General features: G+C 35.9%; 1 protein-coding gene across 2 annotated transcripts in view; it reads left to right on the top strand.

Annotated features, from left to right (window-relative positions):
* srrm3 (serine/arginine repetitive matrix 3) overlaps window positions 1-17,848 on the top strand; it is a 109,340-nt gene extending 91,492 nt beyond the window's left edge. For both annotated transcript variants that reach the window (XM_048186828.1, XM_048186827.1), the window contains 4 exons: window positions 7,761-8,047; window positions 8,297-8,539; window positions 11,155-11,277; window positions 17,296-17,848. In XM_048186828.1, coding sequence (XP_048042785.1) covers window positions 7,761-8,047; window positions 8,297-8,539; window positions 11,155-11,277; window positions 17,296-17,503 — 861 coding nt within the window. In that variant the 3' untranslated portion in view covers window positions 17,504-17,848. The remainder of the gene's footprint in view (window positions 1-7,760; window positions 8,048-8,296; window positions 8,540-11,154; window positions 11,278-17,295) is intronic.
* The last annotated feature ends 3,949 nt before the right edge of the window (window positions 17,849-21,797 follow it).

Here is a 21,797-nt window from a genome sequence, read left to right as displayed (position 1 = left end):
TTTCAGAAGTTCTCATGCTCTTTTTCTCTTTCATTTGCTCAATTCATCCCTCTGTTTTGTTGATTTCTTGTCCTCTGTGAATTCACATGATCTCTTCCCACGAATAAATGCCCAAACTTTTCTGTCTTGTTTGTGTAAAAAGCACTCATATGATTTGGAACTGGATCGAGTAGATTAAATGGGTATGTCTTTTCTTGTCAATACAGTTGAAACTCATATTTTCTGCTCAGTTTTACCGTAGCCACCCTTTTCCAGATGTGTATCAGGTGTTCAAAGAGCCGATGATCTGTGACCCTGCAATAATATTGCCCCTGTAATGATCATATTCTTTAATGTAAGGTGAAGAATTATAAATCATAAACTGATGGTTTTCATTGACCAATCCCTCAGACGCTTTTAGCCAATCAGCTGTCATTCCTGGTTCTGCTGAGAGGATGAATGAGTCTGAATGGTACAATCACAGATAAGAAATCTGTGGATGCTGCGTTTGGCTGATCCGGATACGTCATCAGCACCACCATCTTGGAAAGGTCAATGGATTATAGAGAGACTGTCCTCCTCCAAAAGCACCTTTTCAAGCATCTTATTACGACCTATATTTATGTTTTAAAGTCATGCGCCCTCTAGCTGGTGTAAAAAGAATGAGTGTCGTGTTACGTCTGTCGTCATGAAATGACGTATGGCTGTCGTTACAAATCAAAATGCGTGTTCATTTAAATGCAATGTGTGGACTTTTTACACTGCCCCTTACCCACCATTTGTCCTTTTCCATTTAGCAAAACTCATTGTTTATTAACGACTACACCTACCCCAACCCTAAACCTACCTTTAGTGATTTATAGTGCACATACACTTTATGAGCACATGCGTACGCTGGGATCGAACCCACGATCGCATGATCACATATTGTTGTATATTGCAATGCTCTACCAATTGAGCTACACAAAACCCGAAATATGATGCAGATAAAAGGGTCCAATGCATTAAAATGGGTTGTTATTCCTATGGGTTGTATTTAAGGGAAGTGACAAATGACCTATATGGGCGTATTGGTTGGAGGACATGTTGGGAACATTATAGGTCATATTTCATTTTATTTCACTGTTTTCAATAATTCATCCCAGTTCATAGAGTGTGTCACTTATATGTTCTGTTATCTATCGAAGTGTGTTTCCGCCACTGAATATAAAATAAAAAAGGTAATTGCGACTTTTTATCTCACAATTCTGAGTATAAACAAAATATAAACTTGCAATTGCAAGTTAGTTATAAAGTGAGTTATAAAGTCAGGCAATTCTGAGAAAAAAGTCAGTCTTTTTTCAGTCTCAGAATTTATAACTCATAATTGCGAGCTTATTCTGAGGAAATAGGTCAGAAACTTGCAATTGTGAGAAAAAAATCTGAATTGTGAGATAAAAAGTCGCAATTGTGAGAAAAAAGTCGCAATTGCGAGAAAAAGTAAGAATTGTGAGAAAAAAGTCAGAATTGTGAGAAAAAAATCTGAATTGTGAGATAAAAAGTCAGTATTGTGAGAAAAAGTTGCAATTGTGAGAAAAAGTCGCAATTCCGTGAACAAAAAGTCAGAATTGTGAGAAAAAAGTCACAATTGTAAGAAAAAAAAGTAAGAATTGTGAGAAAAAAAGTCAGAATTGTACGAAAAAAAAGTCAGAATTGTGAGGAAGTCGCAATTGTGAGAAAAAGTCAGAATTGTGAGAAAAAAGTCAGAATTGTAAGAAAAAAAATTCAGAATTGTGAGAAAAAAGTCAGAATTGTAAGAAAAAAAAGTCAGAATTGTGAGGAAGTCGCAATTGTGAGAAAAAGTCAGAATTGTGAGAAAAAAGTCACAATTGTAAGAAAAAAAAGTAAGAATTGTGAGAAAAAAGTCAGAATTGTAAGAAAAAAAAGTCAGAATTGTGAGAAAAATTCAGTTTTGAGGGAAAAAAGTTGCATCATAGTTGCGGATAAAAAGTCAGTATTGTGAGAAAAAGTCGCAATTGTGAGAAAACCATCTGAATTGTGAGATAAAAAGTCACAATTTTGTGAGAAAAAAGTCGCAATTGCGAGAAAAAGTCAGAATTGTGAGAAAAAAATCAGAATTGTGAGATAAAAATTCAGAATTTTGAGGAAAAAAAGTCATAGTTGTGAGAAAAAAGTCACAATTACCTTTTTGGTTTATTGTACAAAAGTTGTTTTATGTGTAATATCTAAAAAATATATATTTGTTCATTGTATTTATTTATGACGTTAAAGCTTTAATTTGAAGCAGTCAGAGCTCTATGATGATGATTATTATTACCATATACAGGTGTTTTACCAATACTTGTTTTGTTTCATTTTTTTTTAGTTTTATATTATCTGCAATATGCATATTTGTATGGCATTTTAAGACCAAGCAAATTTTGTGAAAATAAAATTTGCAAAATGCACCTGATGATTCATATCAAAGACTTTAGATATACAAAGACGGTGCACTCATATTACTTATGAATGGGAGAAATATGATGGAATAAGCCCTGCCTTCTAAATAAAGGAACCAATCACTGATTGGTGAAGTCATTGCATCACTGCAGCAGCTGACAGAAGCTCCGTTTGTTCACACTGACCTTTCCAAAATGGTGTACATGCTGATGCATTGTGGTAATTAGACCAGATGCTAATTTGATTATGCTTTCAGAAAGTGTAATTCTGCAACATTCCCTCCGATTTTCCTAAAAATCCAAACCAGTGTGCGGTTTGCAGCATCTAGTTATCGGTTCACATCTGTGGTCAAACAAGCTACAGATTCATGAATTCTCTCCTTTGGCTGACAAACCTCTCTACTGACACAAGAGCCGGTTCAGCGCCATTGGTGATTTCAGACGGTTTTCATTGACATGGTTTCTAATGCTCACTTGTATATTTCAGTAGCACTTGATATATTTATAGTGTATCTAGCTGTTTGTTTCCTTCCTGTCAACATTTGAGTGGTGTAATGTTTGTCTAGATGTTTGACAGGGACAAACGGACGCTCGGTAAACATTAGCCAACAGCAAACTACTGTAAATAGGCCGATTAAAAAAGTCATTTAGTAAAGTTGTTGCACTAAAAGGGACCCAAGCCATTTGGATTCACGAGTCTCTGAACTCTTCCTAACCCAATGTGGCATCTTTGCTGAAAGACTCTTGACAATTGCTGAGAGCAAATATACTAAATTCTTATTGCGCAGACCAATGACGAACGTGACTGGGGTCCCTTTGAGATGTTAGTTCTCCATCCTAGAAGTGACCACCCTCCACCCAACACCCCTCTCCCTTCACCCGTCCATCTGTGCTGTCCGTTGTCCCGACATGCTTTCTCTTTCCCCATGAAACCACATTCCGCATGCATGGCCATCAATATTTACGTTCCTTCTAGCAAATTCGATTTGTTGAGATCTTGTCATACGATAGAATGTGGCTGCACATGTGTCCAAGCGAAAAAGACAGATTGCTTTGGGAGTTTCTTAATTCTGATTGATTTCTCAGTTTGTTTGGTTTCGGGTTTTTGTCTCAAATTCGTTTTTTTGTTTTTTTCTTCTTCTTTTTTGTATGTCCACTCTTTTTTTTTTTTTTTTTTTTTTGCCTTGGTTTTGTTGGAATTGTCTCCTTAGTCTGTGGATCAATTATCTTAGCCTGGATACTAAAAGAATTCATTGTCTTTTTCCCATTTCGCTGCGGAGAATTTTCCTTTCTCCTTTTTGTTTTTCCTTTTTCTTCCTTTGTTTTGTTGATATTGCATACGTGTCACTGATTGAAGCGGAAGGTAGGTAACGCTCTGCCTACGCACGTGGAGAATGTGACAAGCACCCTAGCTTGACATCAGTGTCTCTCTCTCTTTTTCTATTTGTTTATCTGAGGAAAACCAAAGGTTGGCGGGTTTCATTGTTTTCCTTTTAGAACTGTTTGCTCTCCTTTCATTCTCTATTTCGCCCTTTCTTTCTTTTTTTTTTCTATCTGATATCTACCTTTGCTTTCATGCTTCAGTCTTCAGTACACTGTCCTCCCCACAGGTCCATCTCTTGTCTGCGTTTTGTTTTTTATAATTATTATTATTATTATTATTATTCGGTAGAATGCATTTCCTGTCTGTGTCGCATTCCTTTTGTCTTTGGTGAAATGGTACGTGTCATATGATTTGGTCACTTTCCCTCTTTTATTTTTCTTTCTTTTTATTTTTTTTTTGTTACATAAGGGCTGCTTCTGAAGTATTTGAGGTTTACGCTCAGCTGTGTTATTTTTTTTTTTTTCATCCGATATATATACATATAGATATATATATATGGTATTATAAGGATTTGTTTGGTTAAGTTAGTGTCTGAGGTCAGAAATCCACTTCCTTTTGATGCTAATAATTATCATTATAATGTTCCTGTTTTAATCTACAGCATTGTGATTAAAGAAACAGATGGATGAGTAGTTTAACACAGAGACATTTCTTTGCTCATGTATAATATTTTAGCCAAATTTCAGTCTTGGGGTGCTGTGAAGTCTTTTTTAAAGACCCCATGAAATCCAAATCAAAGTTTTGTAGCTTTTATTTAACATGTGTGGCTTTGAGTTTATTTATATACTAGTGTACTACTACAATTTCTGCCCCTCCAATGACAGCTACACAACTACCACTCTGACGCTTCAAAAAGTTCATAATGAGATCGTAAAACTAATCTAAAGGAATTGAGCAGATTAGTCCACTTTATATGATGAACAGATTGAATTTAGTCTCTTATTCACAATTAAACAATGACCAGCAAAAACAGAAGCTCATCTGAGAACAAATCTGTGCGAGAACAAACTAAATTGGTTCTTGCTGAAGCTCAAACGTGCTGCGTAACACAAGAATGAACCTCATTGGTTCTTATAGAAGCTCAAACGTGCTGTGTAACACGAGAATGAACCTCATTGGTTCTTGCGGAAGCTCAAACGTGCTGTGTAACACAAGAATGAACCTCATTGGTTCTTATAGAAGCTCAAACGTGCTGTGTAACACGAGAATGAACCTCATTGGTTCTTGCGGAAGCTCAAACGTGCTGTGTAACACGAGAATGAACCTCAATGGTTCTTATAGAAGCTCAAACGTGCTGCGTAACACCAGAAAGAACCTCATTGGTTCTTATAGAAGCTCAAACGTGCTGCGTAACACCAGAAAGAACCTCATTGGTTCTTGCGGAAGCTCAAACGTGCTGTGTAACACGAGAATGAACCTCAATGGTTCTTATAGAAGCTCAAACGTGCTGCGTAACACCAGAAAGAACCTCATTGGTTCTTATAGAAGCTCAAACGTGCTGCGTAACACCAGAAAGAACCTCATTGGTTCTTGCGGAAGCTCAAACGTGCTGTGTAACACGAGAATGAACCTCAATGGTTCTTATAGAAGCTCAAACGTGCTGTGTAACACGAGAATGAACCTCATTGGTTCTTATAGAAGCTCAAACGTGCTGCGTAACACCAGAAAGAACCTCATTGGTTCTTATAGAAGCTCAAACGTGCTGCGTAACACCAGAATGAACCTCATTGGTTCTTATAGAAGCTCAAACGTGCTGCGTAACACGAGAATGAACCTCATTGGTTCTTATAGAAGCTCAAACGTGCTGCGTAACACCAGAAAGAACCTCATTGGTTCTTATAGAAGCTCAAACGTGCTGCGTAACACCAGAATGAACCTCATTGGTTCTTATAGAAGCTCAAACGTGCTGCGTAACACGAGAATGAACCTCAATGGTTCTTATAGAAGCTCAAACGTGCTGCGTAACACCAGAAAGAACCTCATTGGTTCTTGCGGAAGCTCAAACGTGCTGTGTAACACGAGAATGAACCTCATTGGTTCTTGCGGAAGCTCAAACGTGCTGTGTAACACCAGAATGAACCTCATTGGTTCTTATAGAAGCTCAAACGTGCTGCGTAACACCAGAATGAACCTCATTGGTTCTTATAGAAGCTCAAACGTGCTGCGTAACACCAGAATGAACCTCATTGGTTCTTGCGGAAGCTCAAACGTGCTGTGTAACACCAGAATGAACCTCATTGGTTCTTGCAGAAGCTCAAACGTGCTACGTAACACCAGAATGAACCTCATTGGTTCTTGCAGAAGCTCAAACGTGCTGCGTAACACCAGAATGAACCTCATTGGTTCTTGCTGAAGCTCAAACGTGCTGCGTAACACAAGAATGAACCTCATTGGTTCTTATAGAAGCTCAAACGTACTGCGTAACACGAGAATGAACCTCATTGGTTCTTATAGAAGCTCAAACGTGCTGTGTAACACCAGAATGAACCTCACTAGTTCTCGATCGAGTATCTTTAGTAAATTTGGACTAAACTGCTCAATTCAAATTGATTCGTTTTACGATCTCTTTATGGACTTTTTGAAGCGTCAAAGTGGTAGTTTCTTTGCTGTCAATGAAGCTCTCAGATTTCATTAAAAATATCTTCATTTGTGTTCTGAAGATGAACAAAAGTCTTACAGGTTTAAGTTGACATGAGGGTGAGTAAATGATGACAGAATTTTCATTTTTTGGTGAACTATCCCTTTATCCACAAATTGTACAGTAATAAATATTATGTATGCATGATGTAGAATACATTTCAATTTAAATAATATATCTTTTTTGCACCATAAAAATGTTAATCATGGTAATCAGAAATAACAGCTCATTGAGCCATTTCATGGGGTCTTTAATTGAACTTGATGGATAACCCGTAAAGCACATTCAGTCAAAGGTTTTTTTTTACTGAGAAACTGGTGAAGCGAGAGCATTCATTCATTACACAATACAGTCACTCTTGAAGTTTTAAAATCGCAGCGATGAAATGCACTCAAAGTGTTCGTCTCCCAGCCCACACACTGTGAAATCGTTTGAATTTGATTTCTTTTGTGTGTGTTTTTCTCTCTTTGGTTTGATTTTCATGCATTGTTTCATACTCACTATCCAGGGAAGGGTGTTGTGTCTTTTTCTCTTGCATTTTGTGAATCTAATGATGCACTTATGTTGCCCCACTTTTCCCTTCTCTTCATACCTTACCTACTAAAGGAGGGAATACCACTTTATTGGTAAGTGGATGTTAACCAAAAGGGAGTTGAAAAACAGAATAACCATTTAAAAAAGCTATTAAAACAGGAAATGGGTCGCTGTTCACATCTCAGCAATTGTCTGCAGGACAAAACAAATCCACAAGCAAGTTCTATTGAGTAGAAGACCAATTGTTTTCTAATTCGATTGAATCTATTCTTGTGACTCTTTATTTCGTTCCTTCCATTTCTGTGATGTTCCGTCAAGTTGTCTATTTTAATTTTCTAGTTTTATTTTTCACCTTTTTGTTTGTAGCTCTTTCTGAAATTGAAAAAGTCCTCTTTCTCTTCTACTGTATATATTCCAGTCTCTGTCGCTCTTTATATTCTCTCTGAACTTATTTTCTTTCACAGTTTCGCATATATTTTTTTCCCTCTCTCTCCCTTCTTTGTTTCGATTTTCTTTTTCGGGACTATTCTTTTCAAATCATTATGGTTTTGCATGCCGAGTATTGCATGCGCTGCACAATAGAGGACTGTCTATAAGCCAGAGAACAATCCTAGCACTTTCTTTTAGATATTTTTTTGGCAAGTACACGATAACGCTCTTTCACCCAGGAGGAAAAAGAGTCTAATTTCACTGTTCTCTTTCTGTTTGTTTGTTTGTTTGTTTGTTTGTTTTTTTTCACATTTATTTCTTTTCCCCCTTTGGTTTGTTGGTTATAATTCATCTACAGAAGCTTCGATCTCTGGCTCCGTCTCCCTCGAGCGCTCAGACGCACGCGTCGCCTCATCTGAGAGGCGCTAAACATCACTCCGGCCTTCCCAAGAGCCCCGCAGGACCCGCGGCCCAGACGGGAGAGGACGGCTGTGGAGACGACAGACCGGCGACGGGCAAACCGCTCTCAGAGTCATCAGGGAGACGCAGCGGGAGGCCGAGGGTTCGAGAGAAGACGTCTCGCTCGCCGGCGCACAGCAGCGACTCCCAGCATGAGCCGCACGCTAAAGCCAAGAATCAGAAGAAGTACGATTTATTTGATTGTATGAACTTTCTGGCTTAAATCTCTGCATTTAAATACTTAAATCTGCTTCATCTGAGCTGCTATCCACATGCTCTGTACTATGTCAATTTTGGTAAGTGTAGGAGTAACATCTACAGTAGATACCTAATTGAACCAAAACTGAGAAATCCCTTGAGCTATGAAAAAGCAATGTATAAACACCAAGGATATCAAGCTCCATTTCTCCCGTCTATTCCTGTATCCTCACACAGAACGAAAGGCTCTCATTCGTCTAAGCGGCACCATCGCGGACGCGCTCAAAACCGCCACCGGAGTTCCTCTGTGTCGCCGGGCCGGCACAAACACACGTCCAAGAAGAAGAAGAGCAAAAGTCACGGGACGGCCCGGCAGCGGAGCAGCTCCTGGAGCAGCGGGAGGTCGTCGTCACGAGCTCATTCTAGAGAATGCGGATCCAGCAAGAACAAATCCCCACACGCCCGCCAGAACAACTCAAGGTACTGTACACACTAACAAATGTTCATAACTCATTAATATTCATGAGATAAGTGTGATGTCGCAACCAGCATGTCAGCTCCCTCCAGGGCTCATGACATGATCAGAATTGTCTTTATCTTTTGACCATTAGATCATCCTGCAAGTTTCAGATCTTAAAACATCCTCCTCATTTTAAACAAAGCATTTATTTAATCAAGCTCCAAAAATGGCATATTGCGGGATCTGTGATATCACAAGGGCAAATTCATTTGCATATGCCCGCCTCAAGAGCAAGACATCGATGAATGACATTAGCCAATCATAACAGAGGGCGTTTACTGACAACCCTTAAAGGAGCCATGCCTTAAAAAAGGGTAATTTCAGACAGAGGGTCAGAATCAAGGATGGGCAGTATTTATGATACATGTATTTCAAATACGTATTTCAAATACAAAATAGTATTTTGTAATTTGTATTTGATCAGGTTGATGAAAATGGCTTTGTATTTTGTATCAAAATACTTTAGTGTTTTATATTTTTGTAGTTTTAAAATACTGTAAAATACTTTGTGAGAAGTCTCCATGATGACATCATAAAAATGCAGCCTCTGATTGGTGCCTACTCAATTTGCCCAGACTTGTTGAGTTCAGAACAGATGTTAAGTTTTGGTGTTCTTTTTAGTAGCCTATAGGCTAAATGATTTACCAATTTACATAATGTTCTTGAAAACTATTACACCGAGCAGCAGCCCCCTATGTCTATGATTAGCAATCAGTTGATTTAGTTATAAACTACTTGCTATGAATACAGGAGCCATCAGTTGTCTTCTTATGAATGACTTGTTTGTCATTGAGTCAGTGTTGCTGAGGCAAAGTAGGCCCTTCATTACCAAACACCAAGTAACTAAATTAGGATACAATTATAAGTCATTCGCAAACTGTTTAAAATTAAACTTCTGGTTACTTTAAAACTAACCTTCATCTGGAAGATCACAGAGATATGTGAATATTTGATCTGTTAAATCCACAATATGTAAATTTTCGCCGCTAGAGGTCTCTTATTCAGTCGCTTATCCTTGATTTTGTGGAATCATATAATATGTTTTATAAGACAGATGAGGAAAATATTTGGTGTTTCCATGGTTTCTACAAAATAAAACCGGAAATCGAGGGTAACGCTGGTATGATGTCATTGATAGGTGACGTTTCCTGGTTAAAATTGCATATTTCTCTGGATTTAAACATTCTTGGAAACATTTGGGATAATGTAAATACACAAGTCAACAAAATATATAACATTGTTCTAGTGTTTTTTTTAATATATATATATTTTAATCCAAAAATCCTTTAACTGGTTGCATGTCAGATTTATTGATTGACAAAAAGCTGTTGCTATTAAACATTGTTTACTTAATTAACTGAGTCAGTGTAATGGTGAAGGGATCGATCACATAGGCCAATTGATGGAAGGTTTGCGAAGAAATTTTATGCTCCCTTGTAAAAGTATTTTTTAGTATTTTTAAAAATACAAAAATATAGTAGTTTATTTTGATACATTTAAAATTGACGTATTTGGTATTTTATTTTAAAATACATTTTGATGTATTTTTGCCCAACCCTGGTCAGAATGAAGGTTGAAAATAATCGTTTTTCCACATATAAATTTGTTTTTGTGTAACTTTATTAACATTATAAGTGAACCTCAAGGAACATATTAAAGTAATGAAAAAAATCCATGTCATGACCTCTTTAAAACAATGTCTGCAATGAATCACAATACATTTTGAGTTATGCTTAAAACAAGACCAGACTGATCCCTAAAATATTAAGGATTTAAAATAAATTTTCCTTCAGAAATTATGCTAATATTATGATTTGCTGTTTAAGAAACATTTCTGATTATTATCAATGTTGAAAACAGTTGTGCTGCTTCATATTCTTGTAGAAATGATGATACGCTACCATTCAAAAGTTTGAGGTAAGCAAGATTCAGAAAGAAATTAATACTTTTATTCAACAAGGACAGATTGAATTAGCAAAGCAAAGACATTTATAATGTTGCAAAAGATTTCACATAAATGCTCTTCTTTTGAACTTTATATTCGTCAGATTTTTCAACATAATAATAAAAAACATTTTTTAATAATTGAGCACCAATAATAATTGCAACAAATCATCATATCAGAATGATTTCTGAAGGATCATGTGACACTGAAGCCTGGAGTAATGATGCTGAAAATTCAGATTTGATCACAGGAATAAATTACACGTTACTATATATTCACATAGAAAACAGTTATTTTACATAGTAATAATATTTCACATTTTTACTGTATTTTAGATCAAATAAATGCAGTCTTGGTGAGCAGAATAGTCTTCTTTCGAAAACACTTAATTATTCCAGTAGTATTTATTACACAAATATATATTTGAAATAAAAGTCAGAGCTGTTTCCACATCAAGCGATCTTCCTGTAGCTTGTGCCCAAATGCAGAGAATCAAATAAATCCAGTCATCTGAAGGACGCAGACACACACATGCTCTGATAAACAGACTGTCTTCACGCTGTCAAGGCCAAATCCTCTCAATCCCAGCATGCACACCCACACAGATCTCTCGTTTCTGTCTGTCTGCAGGGAGAGAGACAGCCCTCATCACTCGGATGCGGAAAGAGCTCGCCGCCGCTCACGCAGTTATTCTCCCATCCGGAAGAGACGGAGAGACTCGCCCAGCTTTATGGAAGCTCGCAGGATCACCAGGTAAACACATTTCAGATCAATTTATATTTCGAACGTAAAGGCCAGTAACTGTTTGATATGGCGAGGTGAAGTCATTTCTTCATTTACTGTCTCCAGGGCTGCGTTTAACTCCACTTTTATACACACACTCACAAACTTCCCTAAGCACTTCCCCCCGCAGCCATTTTGAAGTGCGTTCAACTTAATCAAGTGGGCGAGGGAAGTTTATTTGTACAGATTCTGACTGTGGAAACAAGTCTACTCATATGTACACTTCAGGCAGCGCCGTAGACCACAATGCAACATGTTTATGTCACAGTGTTCGCACTTAATTTACCCACACATAATCAAGGGCTCCATTTAATCCAATTGCAAGGGTTCCGGTGTAGTGACAAATTGGACCATGCAATGTAAGCAAGGAAGTACATCCGAGTGAACGAGACGGAGGGAAGGGCATAAAAAAGTGGACTCAAATGCAGTCTAGTTTTCAGGTCTGACTCCTGGTTTCCCCTGCTGGTAGATGTCTATAACTACACTGTCTAGGGAAATAAAGCATGTATTCTGATAAAATTTGTTTTTATAAAGCATATTTCGAGTGAATATTTCATTATATTACAGTAGATGTGTTTCCTTTTTTTTTTTTTTTGAAAGCCTCAAAAGTTTCAAGCATGAAATGGATGTATGTTTTTTACAGCAGGACAGTTGGCGAGATGTGATTTTCCTGTAGTCACATGACATGTACAGCTTTGGTGATTGGCTCCAAAAAGTGTCCATAAATATGAATAGATCTCCTTAATCAGAACCACCTGAAAGAGGAATAAGAAATATGCACATTTTCTCTTTAGTATGTGGAATACAAAGCAAATAAATGCACAGACCAGTATTATTTATATACCATTTTAGTATTTATTATTTTTAATTAATTTATTATTATTTTTTTTTCATTTTCATTTCAATTTTAAGTTGATGTTTTAGTTGTTTTGTTATGTGCTATTGTGATTTTATTCATTTTTTATATTTTTTATTTAGTTTATTTTTATTTCAGTTTTTAGTTTTAGTAATTTTAGCCATTCAATTTTAAAATTTTTGTTTAAGTTTTTTAAGTTTTAATGTATTTCAGATTTGTTTCAGTTTAACAAAAATGATTTTAAATAGTTTTAGTTCACAATAACAACACTGGCACAGGGCAAGAAAAATTAAAGAAACACTGACACCTGCAGGCCTGTCTGTGCACTGCATCATTTCTGTACTGCTTATTTTACCTCTGCTAAAAAAAAAAAATACAACTGACTTTGACCTACAATGAGGTACAAACATACAGAAGTCTTAATACAAAAACTTTTCATTAGAAATTAAATTATCAGCATAAGAATTTGAGTTGAACTTCAATATTTGGCTTGTCCTCATTTTGTTTTAATCACTATTTTCTGCTTTCCAGTATGGACATTTTGAGCCCAGTGCGTACTTGAGTGAATGATCTCACATGTTTTCTGCATTAATGGGAAAGACATCCTATTCTTCATCTGAGCTCTGATCTGTCAGGTGTGTTCACTCTCTCCTGTATGAAGGTTTTCCATGGCGACATCACACCAGAATGATGCTGATCTGCAGGCATGGTTACCGTGGTAACCGTTGCCATGCATCAGGACCCCCTGGTTTGCTCCTGGTTTGCAGCATCACAAGAGTACAACTGCCCCTCCTCACTATATCTGTCTCTCTTTACCTTCTGTCTCACTCACTCACTCTGCGAGTTCTTTCAGGCCTTTTCACAGACTAACACTAACAGTCCTACACAGGTCACTGACTTAGAGACCAGAATGCACTGCGATGAGCTCAGTGAAACCAACCATCCAGATACATGTTGACTAAAAAATACTTAAGTACATACTGAAAAACATCGACAAACAGCGCTGTTCACTGTTCACAACTGACTTCAGTAGATTTTGATGTTAAGCTGACAATGTGAGCATGAAAATACATTGTTGTATTGAGATATTTTATCAGTGTTTCAGTGTTTACTTCTAAGAATAATTATAATCAACATTTTGGATACAGCAGATTTCATTCCCTGTTGCTTGTAGCAATGCATTCTGGCCACTGTAGTACACTACTTTTAAAAAGAGTACTTATTACAGAAATAATATACTTTTAATGAATAAATGTGACGTTTTCAGTTAAATGAAATTAAATGAAAATATATTATAGTTTAAATTTATATTAAATGCAGTTAGTTTAAATTAAGAGTGCTTTTTTGACACACCTAAGTACATCTTTATATGTAATTTCATAATTCTTTTTTTTTTTTTTTATATATGATTAAAGAGTACTACAAGCATTTATGGTAAATTAAAATATACTTTAATGTCATTTCTATTGAAACTTGCATGACATGTTTTAAACATATTTGTAATTTCACATTTGTAATCATGAAGATTTAGTACATTTAAAACATTTAAAATATAGTGCTGTCAAAACGATTAATCACGATTTTGTCATATTGTTAGTCAATATGACAAAACTTTCTTTTTTATCTGACAGTATTACAAAGTGACTCTCTTTAAGTACACTTAAGTGGCATTTATTTAATTATTATTATATTGTCTGCAAGTAGTTACTTTTTAAATATACTTTTTTTTTAAATATTTGATGTTCACTACAAGTGCACATTCAACACAATTGATCCTTCACAGGGAGTTTGATTGACAGGCGATCTAACCAATCATAATGCCGAATCCGCCATTTTGTCCGACAAAGCAGTCAGGAGTTAGTGGATTAACGTTGGTGGATTTGAACTTGAAAAATTTCAAAATTTTGTTACTTTCGATAAGAAACAAAGTGTCATCCTTCAAATTCTGTCCATAAAATCATGAAATTCAAACAGAAAATGTTGTTTTGACGTGTTTTGATGCGGCGTGACGGATCACTGTACAGGCGCTCTAGTGCAACCGGAAGCTCGAGTGAACGCGATCATCTCTTCCTCTTTGATACTAGTTACAGAATAAACATGAATGAACATCTGAAGGTATGTTGAAAGATACAGTACAACTTACTGAAACGGTCATACCTCGTGTAATCAGTATTTCAACGGAAAGACATCAATGAAAGCTTGTAAACAATATGTCATGTAGCATTTACCTCAGAAAAGCCATTCAGTGTCCAAAGTTTGTTAGTTCGCTAGAGAAATTAACTCTTTCGCTTAATATATGCACTATATTAGCCTACATATTCATTATATTTTACTTAACCTTTTAGTGATGTCCTGATTAGGCTATTTAATGTATGTTTAAATAAATCTGTTGTGAAAATGACAGCCACTGTGTAGAAATGATTATATTTCAACAACCAATTGGGAGTAAAAACATTTAGAAGTTAATGCAAAAACTGCCTTATGTGCAGCTTACATGTTTGCATACAATTTGTTATTTGGGTGTTGATAATTTTATCTAAAAATAAATTTAATTCAGTTGAATTTAGGCTAATAGTTTGGGCTCAGTTGTTAACCTTTAATATTATAGTAGCATAATGTTCAAGTAAGGGCTCCCTACATAGTTTATAGCATTAGCAGAGATACTTTTTTTATCCTTAAGAAACTTTTAGTTATAATTTAATTTAATATATTTAAAGACAAAAACACAACTTGTTCAGTAAACCACTGTTTAACAATAAAAAAAAAGTTACTTTCCGAGCCGTGAGTTTTGTGTACCGTTACACCCCTAATATATTCTATGCTTTTGTCTCCTTCACTGAAGTTGCAGTATCTGTAAAATTAGGTGTCTTAGAACAGCCTTAAAATACTATATGTAGGCAGCACACTAGGTTCAGAGTCTCTTGGTACAGTCCGAGTCAAATATCTCTTTTTCGCTTTAGTCTCCTCGGCTAACCTCACAGGAATACAGTTCTCGCTAACAGCTGCTTACTGCAGATGCTTAATGCTACTGGAGTGTGAATGTGTGTCTAACATACTATAAAAACTAATGTTTCTCTTTGAAGACGGAGCCCATGGTGTGCATTTCCATTTATAGTCTGAATACATGATGCTACCGCAGAATTAGCGTGTGGTTAACACTCACTAACCAAAGCTGAACGTCCTCTTTCAGACATTTTCTCTTACAGAAACTAATCATCGCTGCAGCACGCCGACACTTACAACGCTTTGACCACTACATGATTATATGTTTATTAAAGTTCAGACTGAAATTACAATGTTTTGTGATGACCTTGCTGGAATATACTAAAGCTGAAAGCTGCTATTGATGGTTTTGCATGGTTTTTAGCTGGTCCAATGTGGCCATTTATGGTCATAAGTTAATAAAAGCTGGTCTAAATAAGTGTAAAACATGTACAAACAAACAAACAAATAAATAAAAATGAATTAATTAAAAAAACACAGGAAGTCAAACAGCAGGAAAAATAGGAACAAAAATACACTTCAAAATAACAGTCCTTAAACATAAGACAGGGGAAACGAGACAGGATTGTATTGCAAGTAAATATTTTCCAAATATGATTTTAAACATATTTATAATATTAATTTTTCACAGTATAAATTGGGTTTTTATATAAGAAAGTACACTAAAAAAATGGGTCACCTAAAAATTATAATTTATTGAATGAAAATTAAATTAACTGGTTTTATTCAAGTGAAAAATATTATTTAATATTGCAGAATGAACCAAAATACATTACTTTATACCAACAAAATTAATTTTTGTGGGTTAAATCAGGTAAAAAAAAAAAAAAAGATAACAGTTGCATTTTAAAGGTGCCCTAGAATCAAAAATTGAATTTTCCTCGGCATAGTTGAATAACAAGAGTTCAGTACATGGAAATGACATACAGTGAGTCTCAAACTCCATTGTTTCCTCCTTCTTATGTAAATCTCATTTGTTTAAAAGACCTCCGAAGAACAGGCGAATCTCAACGTAACAGTCGGGATCATTAATATGTACGCCCCCAATATTTGCATATGCCAGCCCATGTTCAAGGCATTACTCAAGGGCAGCCAGTATTAACGTCTGGATCTGTGCACAGCTGAATCATCAGACTAGGTAAGCAAGCAAGAACAATAGCGAAAAATGGCAGATGGAGCAATAATAACTGACATGATATTTTTAGTGATATTTGTAAATTGTCTTTCTAAATGTTTCGTTAGCATGTTGCTAATGTACTGTTAAATGTGGTTAAAGTTACCATCGTTTCTTACTGTATTCACGGAGACAAGAGCCGTCGCTATTTTCATTTTTAAACACTTGCAGTCTGTATAATTCATAAACACAACTTCATTCTTTATAAATCTCTCCAACAGTGTGTAATGTTAGCTTTAGCCACGGAGCACCATCAAACTCATTCAGAATCAAATGTAAACATCCAAATAAATACTATACTCACATGATCCGATGCATGCATGCAGTATGCATGACGAACACTTTGTAAAGATCCATTTTGAGAGTTATATTAGCTGTGTGAACTTTGTTTATGCAATATATTATAGTCGAGAGCTCAGGGGGCGGGGAGCGTGTGATTTAAAGGGGCCGCGCGCTGAATCGGTGCATAGTTAATGATGCCCCAAAATAGGCAGTTAAAAAAATGAATTAAAAAAAATCTATGGGGTATTTTGAGCTGAAACTTCACAGACACATTCAGGGGACACCTTAGACTTATATTACATCTTTTAAAAACTGGTTCTAGGGCACCTTTAAATTTTAGGATGCAGATCTCTTGCTCAAGATGTCTAAAAGATTGAAAACCCATATGTTTTTGATTGATCTGCTGGTGAGAGTGAGATTAACCTGATAAACCGTCTTGGTTAAGATAGTTAGAGTTGGTAGATCACCTTGGACCAGCAAGAAACTAGCTACCATTTAAGACAATATAAGTAATAACTGATATTACATTACAAACTAGATTGCAAAGTGATGGAACAGCACATATTTGATGTTATTGAGTGGTCAAAGTGGTGTTCAAGTGCTTAGGATTTTTTCATTTTTATGTTATCATGTGCCTGTATTATATAATCTCTCCGTTCCGTCTTTTCTGCAGCGCACGAAAGCGGCCCATCCCATACTACCGACCGAGCCCGTCCTCTTCCAGCTCCGCGAGCAGCTACAGCAGTTCTAGTCGCAGTCGCAGCCGCAGCTACAGCAGTTACAGCAGCCGCAGTCGCAGCCGCAGCAGGAGCCGCTCCAGGAGCCCGAGCCCCGCGCACAGTTACTACAGCCAAAGCAGCTACGAGAGCCCCGGATTCTGAGAGCGACTGAAGGTACGGAGGGGGAAAGTCAAAGACCAGGAGACTAAGAACATCTCAACTGTGCAGGACACCTTTCTACCGCAGGATCTGTGCTGAAGAAAATCACTATATGACGTGCGGAAAAAATGCAGCGGGTATCAGGGTTTCCGGCTGACAGGACGGTCCATAAAATGTTGAGGTGGAGTAACACTGGAAAGATTTAAAACTGAACAAAAATAATACGTTAAAGGTGAAGAGGGTATTTTTTTTTTTTTTTTTTTTTTTTAGCATTTCTGTGTTGTTTTCCAGTACCAAAACATTCTTAAATACATTTACTTGAGAAGGTCAAATGAAATAAATATGAAATGTTTCCTGAAAAAAGTATCAAAATGAACGGCTGGTAGGGACTACGACGAGCTTCTTCCCGGGTTGGTGACATCACTAACCCTAAAATTTACATAAACCCGCCCCCGAGAATACACAACAAAGGGGGCGGGGTCATGTTGGGCTGCTTTAGAGAAGAGGAAGAGTTGTTGTAGTAGAGTGTTGTTGTCTGCCGTCATTTTACACCGGCCTTTCACAAACGAGGGTCAATTCAACACAAAAGTGAACATGAGCACATGTAGTGGATGAGTTGAATCAACTCCACAGCAACTCATCAATTTATCCACTAACCATTCAGAAACATCTAAAAGTTGTAACTCTTCTGAGTCTCTCCATCAGTGTCGACTCCGGTTTGAACAATGTAAGGCGAACACCGTTTATTCATTTTGGCTGCGTGAGATTCTCCAGCTTTGTTGTTGTTGAGCTGTTAAAGCTCCGCCCTCTTCTGGAAAGGGGCGGGGAGCAGCAGCTCATTTGCATTTAAAGGGACACACACAAAAGCGTGTTTTTGCTCACACCCAAATAGGGGCAAATTTGACAAGCTATAATAAATGATCTGTGGGGGATTTTGAGCTGAAACTTCACAGACACATTCTGGAGACACCAGAGACTTATATTACATCTTGTGAAAGTGGCATTATAGGTCACCTTTGAAACAAGAAAAAATATCTGCCAACGTGGTAAGAAAAATAAACTTAATTCAAAGGGAAATCAAGATTATTTTTTCAAACCCCCCCCCCTTTTTTTTCTTTTTTTGGTTTAAGCAAAAACTTTTTGATCAATTGATAAAAAATACTGTATTTATAATGTAAAATATAGAGTAAAACTGGAAAAAAATATAATTAATTAAAAATAAGTGTATTTCTTTTTTTTCACTCAGTCCATTTCTTGTAGTTTTGAACAGCAAGAAAATACATAAAATCAGATTTTTCCATTCTTCATTTTCACAATGACCCCATTTACAGTTTTTTTCCCCCTTTTTTGAGCAAAAATTTGTTTTAAGTCATTCGCTTCTCAAGTAAATGTATCTTGATTTCAGAATGTTTAGATATTTGTACTGAAAAACAAGACCAAATTTTTTTTTATTTATTTATTTTTTATTTTTTTTTTTATTTTTTTTTTTCAATGTTAAAATACTTTCTTGTGTCCCAGTTTAATACAGAGAGTCTCTGTCACAACATAGATCTGTTTATATATGGATCCTGACAAGCTCAACCAATGGCAGGAGTTTGGGGTGGGACCTTCTGTTTGTTTGACCAATGGCAAACAGCGGGAGCGTTTGGGAAACCTTCTGGTCATTACTGGTGCTCTTTGAAGCAAAGCATCACTGTTATTATCTCGCTTGTTATTTTTACAGTTATGTTTAGTGGTGCAGAAATGACACACTTCACCCTTAACATATGCTTTGTTCATAAAGCGAAAATCCTTTTGTGTGTGTGTGTGTGTGTGTGTGTGTGTGAATCCGATTCAAATCCACTCAATCCATTTTTTGAAGAAAGTGCATCAAATCTGATTTTTCCGCCCTTTCTTTCCACAATGACTCATAATTATACTAATAATAATGTTATCACTATACAAATTATGTAGATACATTAAATATTAAATACACTGTCTGAACAAACACATCTGATCTCGACACTGGATGAGAAATGACAGAAGAGCGGATTTGTGTGCAGTGTCGACAAAACATTTTTAGGGAGTGAATTTGGAAATAACTGCAAAGGTATCTGAGGTGACATTATAAAATACAGCCGGTCTGTACAGATTAAAACCAGCCGACTACACGTCATACCCTGTGAGATGCTGACACACACTTATGATGCACAGAGATACTGATGTTGTCAGCATTTTTGTATTTAACATATTCAATGTTACAAATAGATCCAGTGTCTCTATTTAAAGACTAAAAGGCCTGAAGAACAAAGATAAGATGAGCACTTTTTTTCCCTGAAATTCTTCCACGCTGCAAAAATAACCAAAAAACTGGGTTTGGGTTGGTGATTATATTCCTACACTGAAGATGAACGAAAGCAAGAACAAACTATTCGACTTTACAGTAGCTTATGATTTGGGTGAATCTCATAAAGAAATTTCCAGCTCATATAGAAACAAGAAATTAAATGTTGTACAAAGTAATTAAGCACCATAAAGATTTTGTGAATGTAGACTTTTTCATAACGACATTTTTTATAACCATTTTTTATTTAGGATATTGACAATTGGGTGATTTAAATTATCCCTCTGGTGCTCTTTGGTTGTTTTTGACCAAAGAATTGCACTTTTTGTTTATTTCGATTTTTTTTTTTTTTTTTACTTTGGAATGGTACAAAACTTTTTAAAGGTTTTGGCACTTGATATGTGAATGCACACACAAAAAAGGATAAACTGTCCTGAAAAAAATGAGTCACACTTGTGCTCCTTGCCATCAAAAATGGCCACTTTGGAAATTAAAGGGAAACGAATTTCATCTAGTGGAAACGTTTGGTACTGCGCCCAAACAAAATCTTACTGAAAGCTCATTTTTTGAGATATCAACCTCAAATTTGGAACACAACTTGATTAGTTTTATGGCTTTGATTTTTTTTTTTGTATTTTTAGTATTATTACAGTATTTTTGTGCAGTTTTCATAACAATAAACAGACTTCTATAACTTTTTTAAGTTTACTTTTTTCACTTCAAGTGTCTTCTTTAAAAAATAAACTGAAGTCTGTGCTCAAAAAATGAATAAACGGATTATAACTGCTGCATAAATATAATTTAGTACTACAAATCCCCTCAAAAATACAAGATATTAAATGAAAAACATTATCAAACTAAAATATAGTACATTCAATTAATTGAAATAAAAAAAGGAAAAATTCTGTCATTTTTTGTCTGCCACGCGATGAGCACCAGAGGGTTAGACATACTTCATTTTCTTTATTATGCAAATATAATTGTTTGTTTGTTTATTTATTTATTTATTTTTTTACTTTGGGTTGACAGGTTTGTTATTTTGTTTAAAAAAATTTTGTGTGTTTTTGAGATTCACCCATTAATTATTTAAAGAACGCATCTTTTTTTTTGTTGAAGTTGTATTATAATGACTGTATGTCAGGATGTTTTCGTTTGAATATTTCCGCTGCAAGTTTTGGCTGTAAACTATGCACTGTATATTCCAAGTTATATACCGGATTATATAAAGGCTTTGTACGTGGAAAAGCTTGGCATGATGCAGAGGAGAGGCTGCGTGTCTGGGTGTAAGTCTCTCTCCTGCCCTCCTTTACTCTCGGATCTCTTTGGAAAATCCATATCTGATGCACCTATAATGCGAGTCCATTTTGGAGATGTGATATTTCTTATTATATACAGTATTCCACTTCTATTTTGGCTGTGTTTAGTGCATATAAATACGGTTAGAGCTTTGTGTTGTACAGTTATTATCTGAACTCTCTGTTGTTTTTAACCCCCGTCTCTAGTGTAGGTGCACTTACCTGAAACCAGGCTGCAAAAATATACACGCACACGTCTTTTTGAGCATATTTATTCATGTTATTCTATTTATTCGGTGATGCTATTTATTTAATATTCGTTGCATATTTATTTTGTTATTTATTACTTTTTGGCTCTGTTTTTATAAGGAGTTGCACCATTTTCTGTGCGTGTTGCACATTTGCAAAGTTTCGATTGTTTGTAATGAATCCTTCTGCATCCTTTAAAGTCAACATGAACTTTCTTAATACATGTTCCTGTTCTGATTTTCAATGATTTGTTGATGCATGTTAGTCCAAATCATTTTTCATCAAAATTAAACAACTTTCTCCACCTCTGAAACAACTTTTCTTTTCTTTTCTTAACTTTTGACACACATCATCAGCATCATCATCATCCAATCAATTCCTGGTGGATAAAATACCTCATTTTTCTTGAATTTTTCTTTAATATTCTGTT

The sequence above is a fragment of the Megalobrama amblycephala genome, linkage group LG4, assembly GCF_018812025.1.
Source record: "Megalobrama amblycephala isolate DHTTF-2021 linkage group LG4, ASM1881202v1, whole genome shotgun sequence".
NCBI lineage: Eukaryota > Metazoa > Chordata > Actinopteri > Cypriniformes > Xenocyprididae > Megalobrama > Megalobrama amblycephala.
Note: the sequence above shows the minus strand (reverse complement) of the source record. Positions and strands in the feature narration are given on the sequence as shown.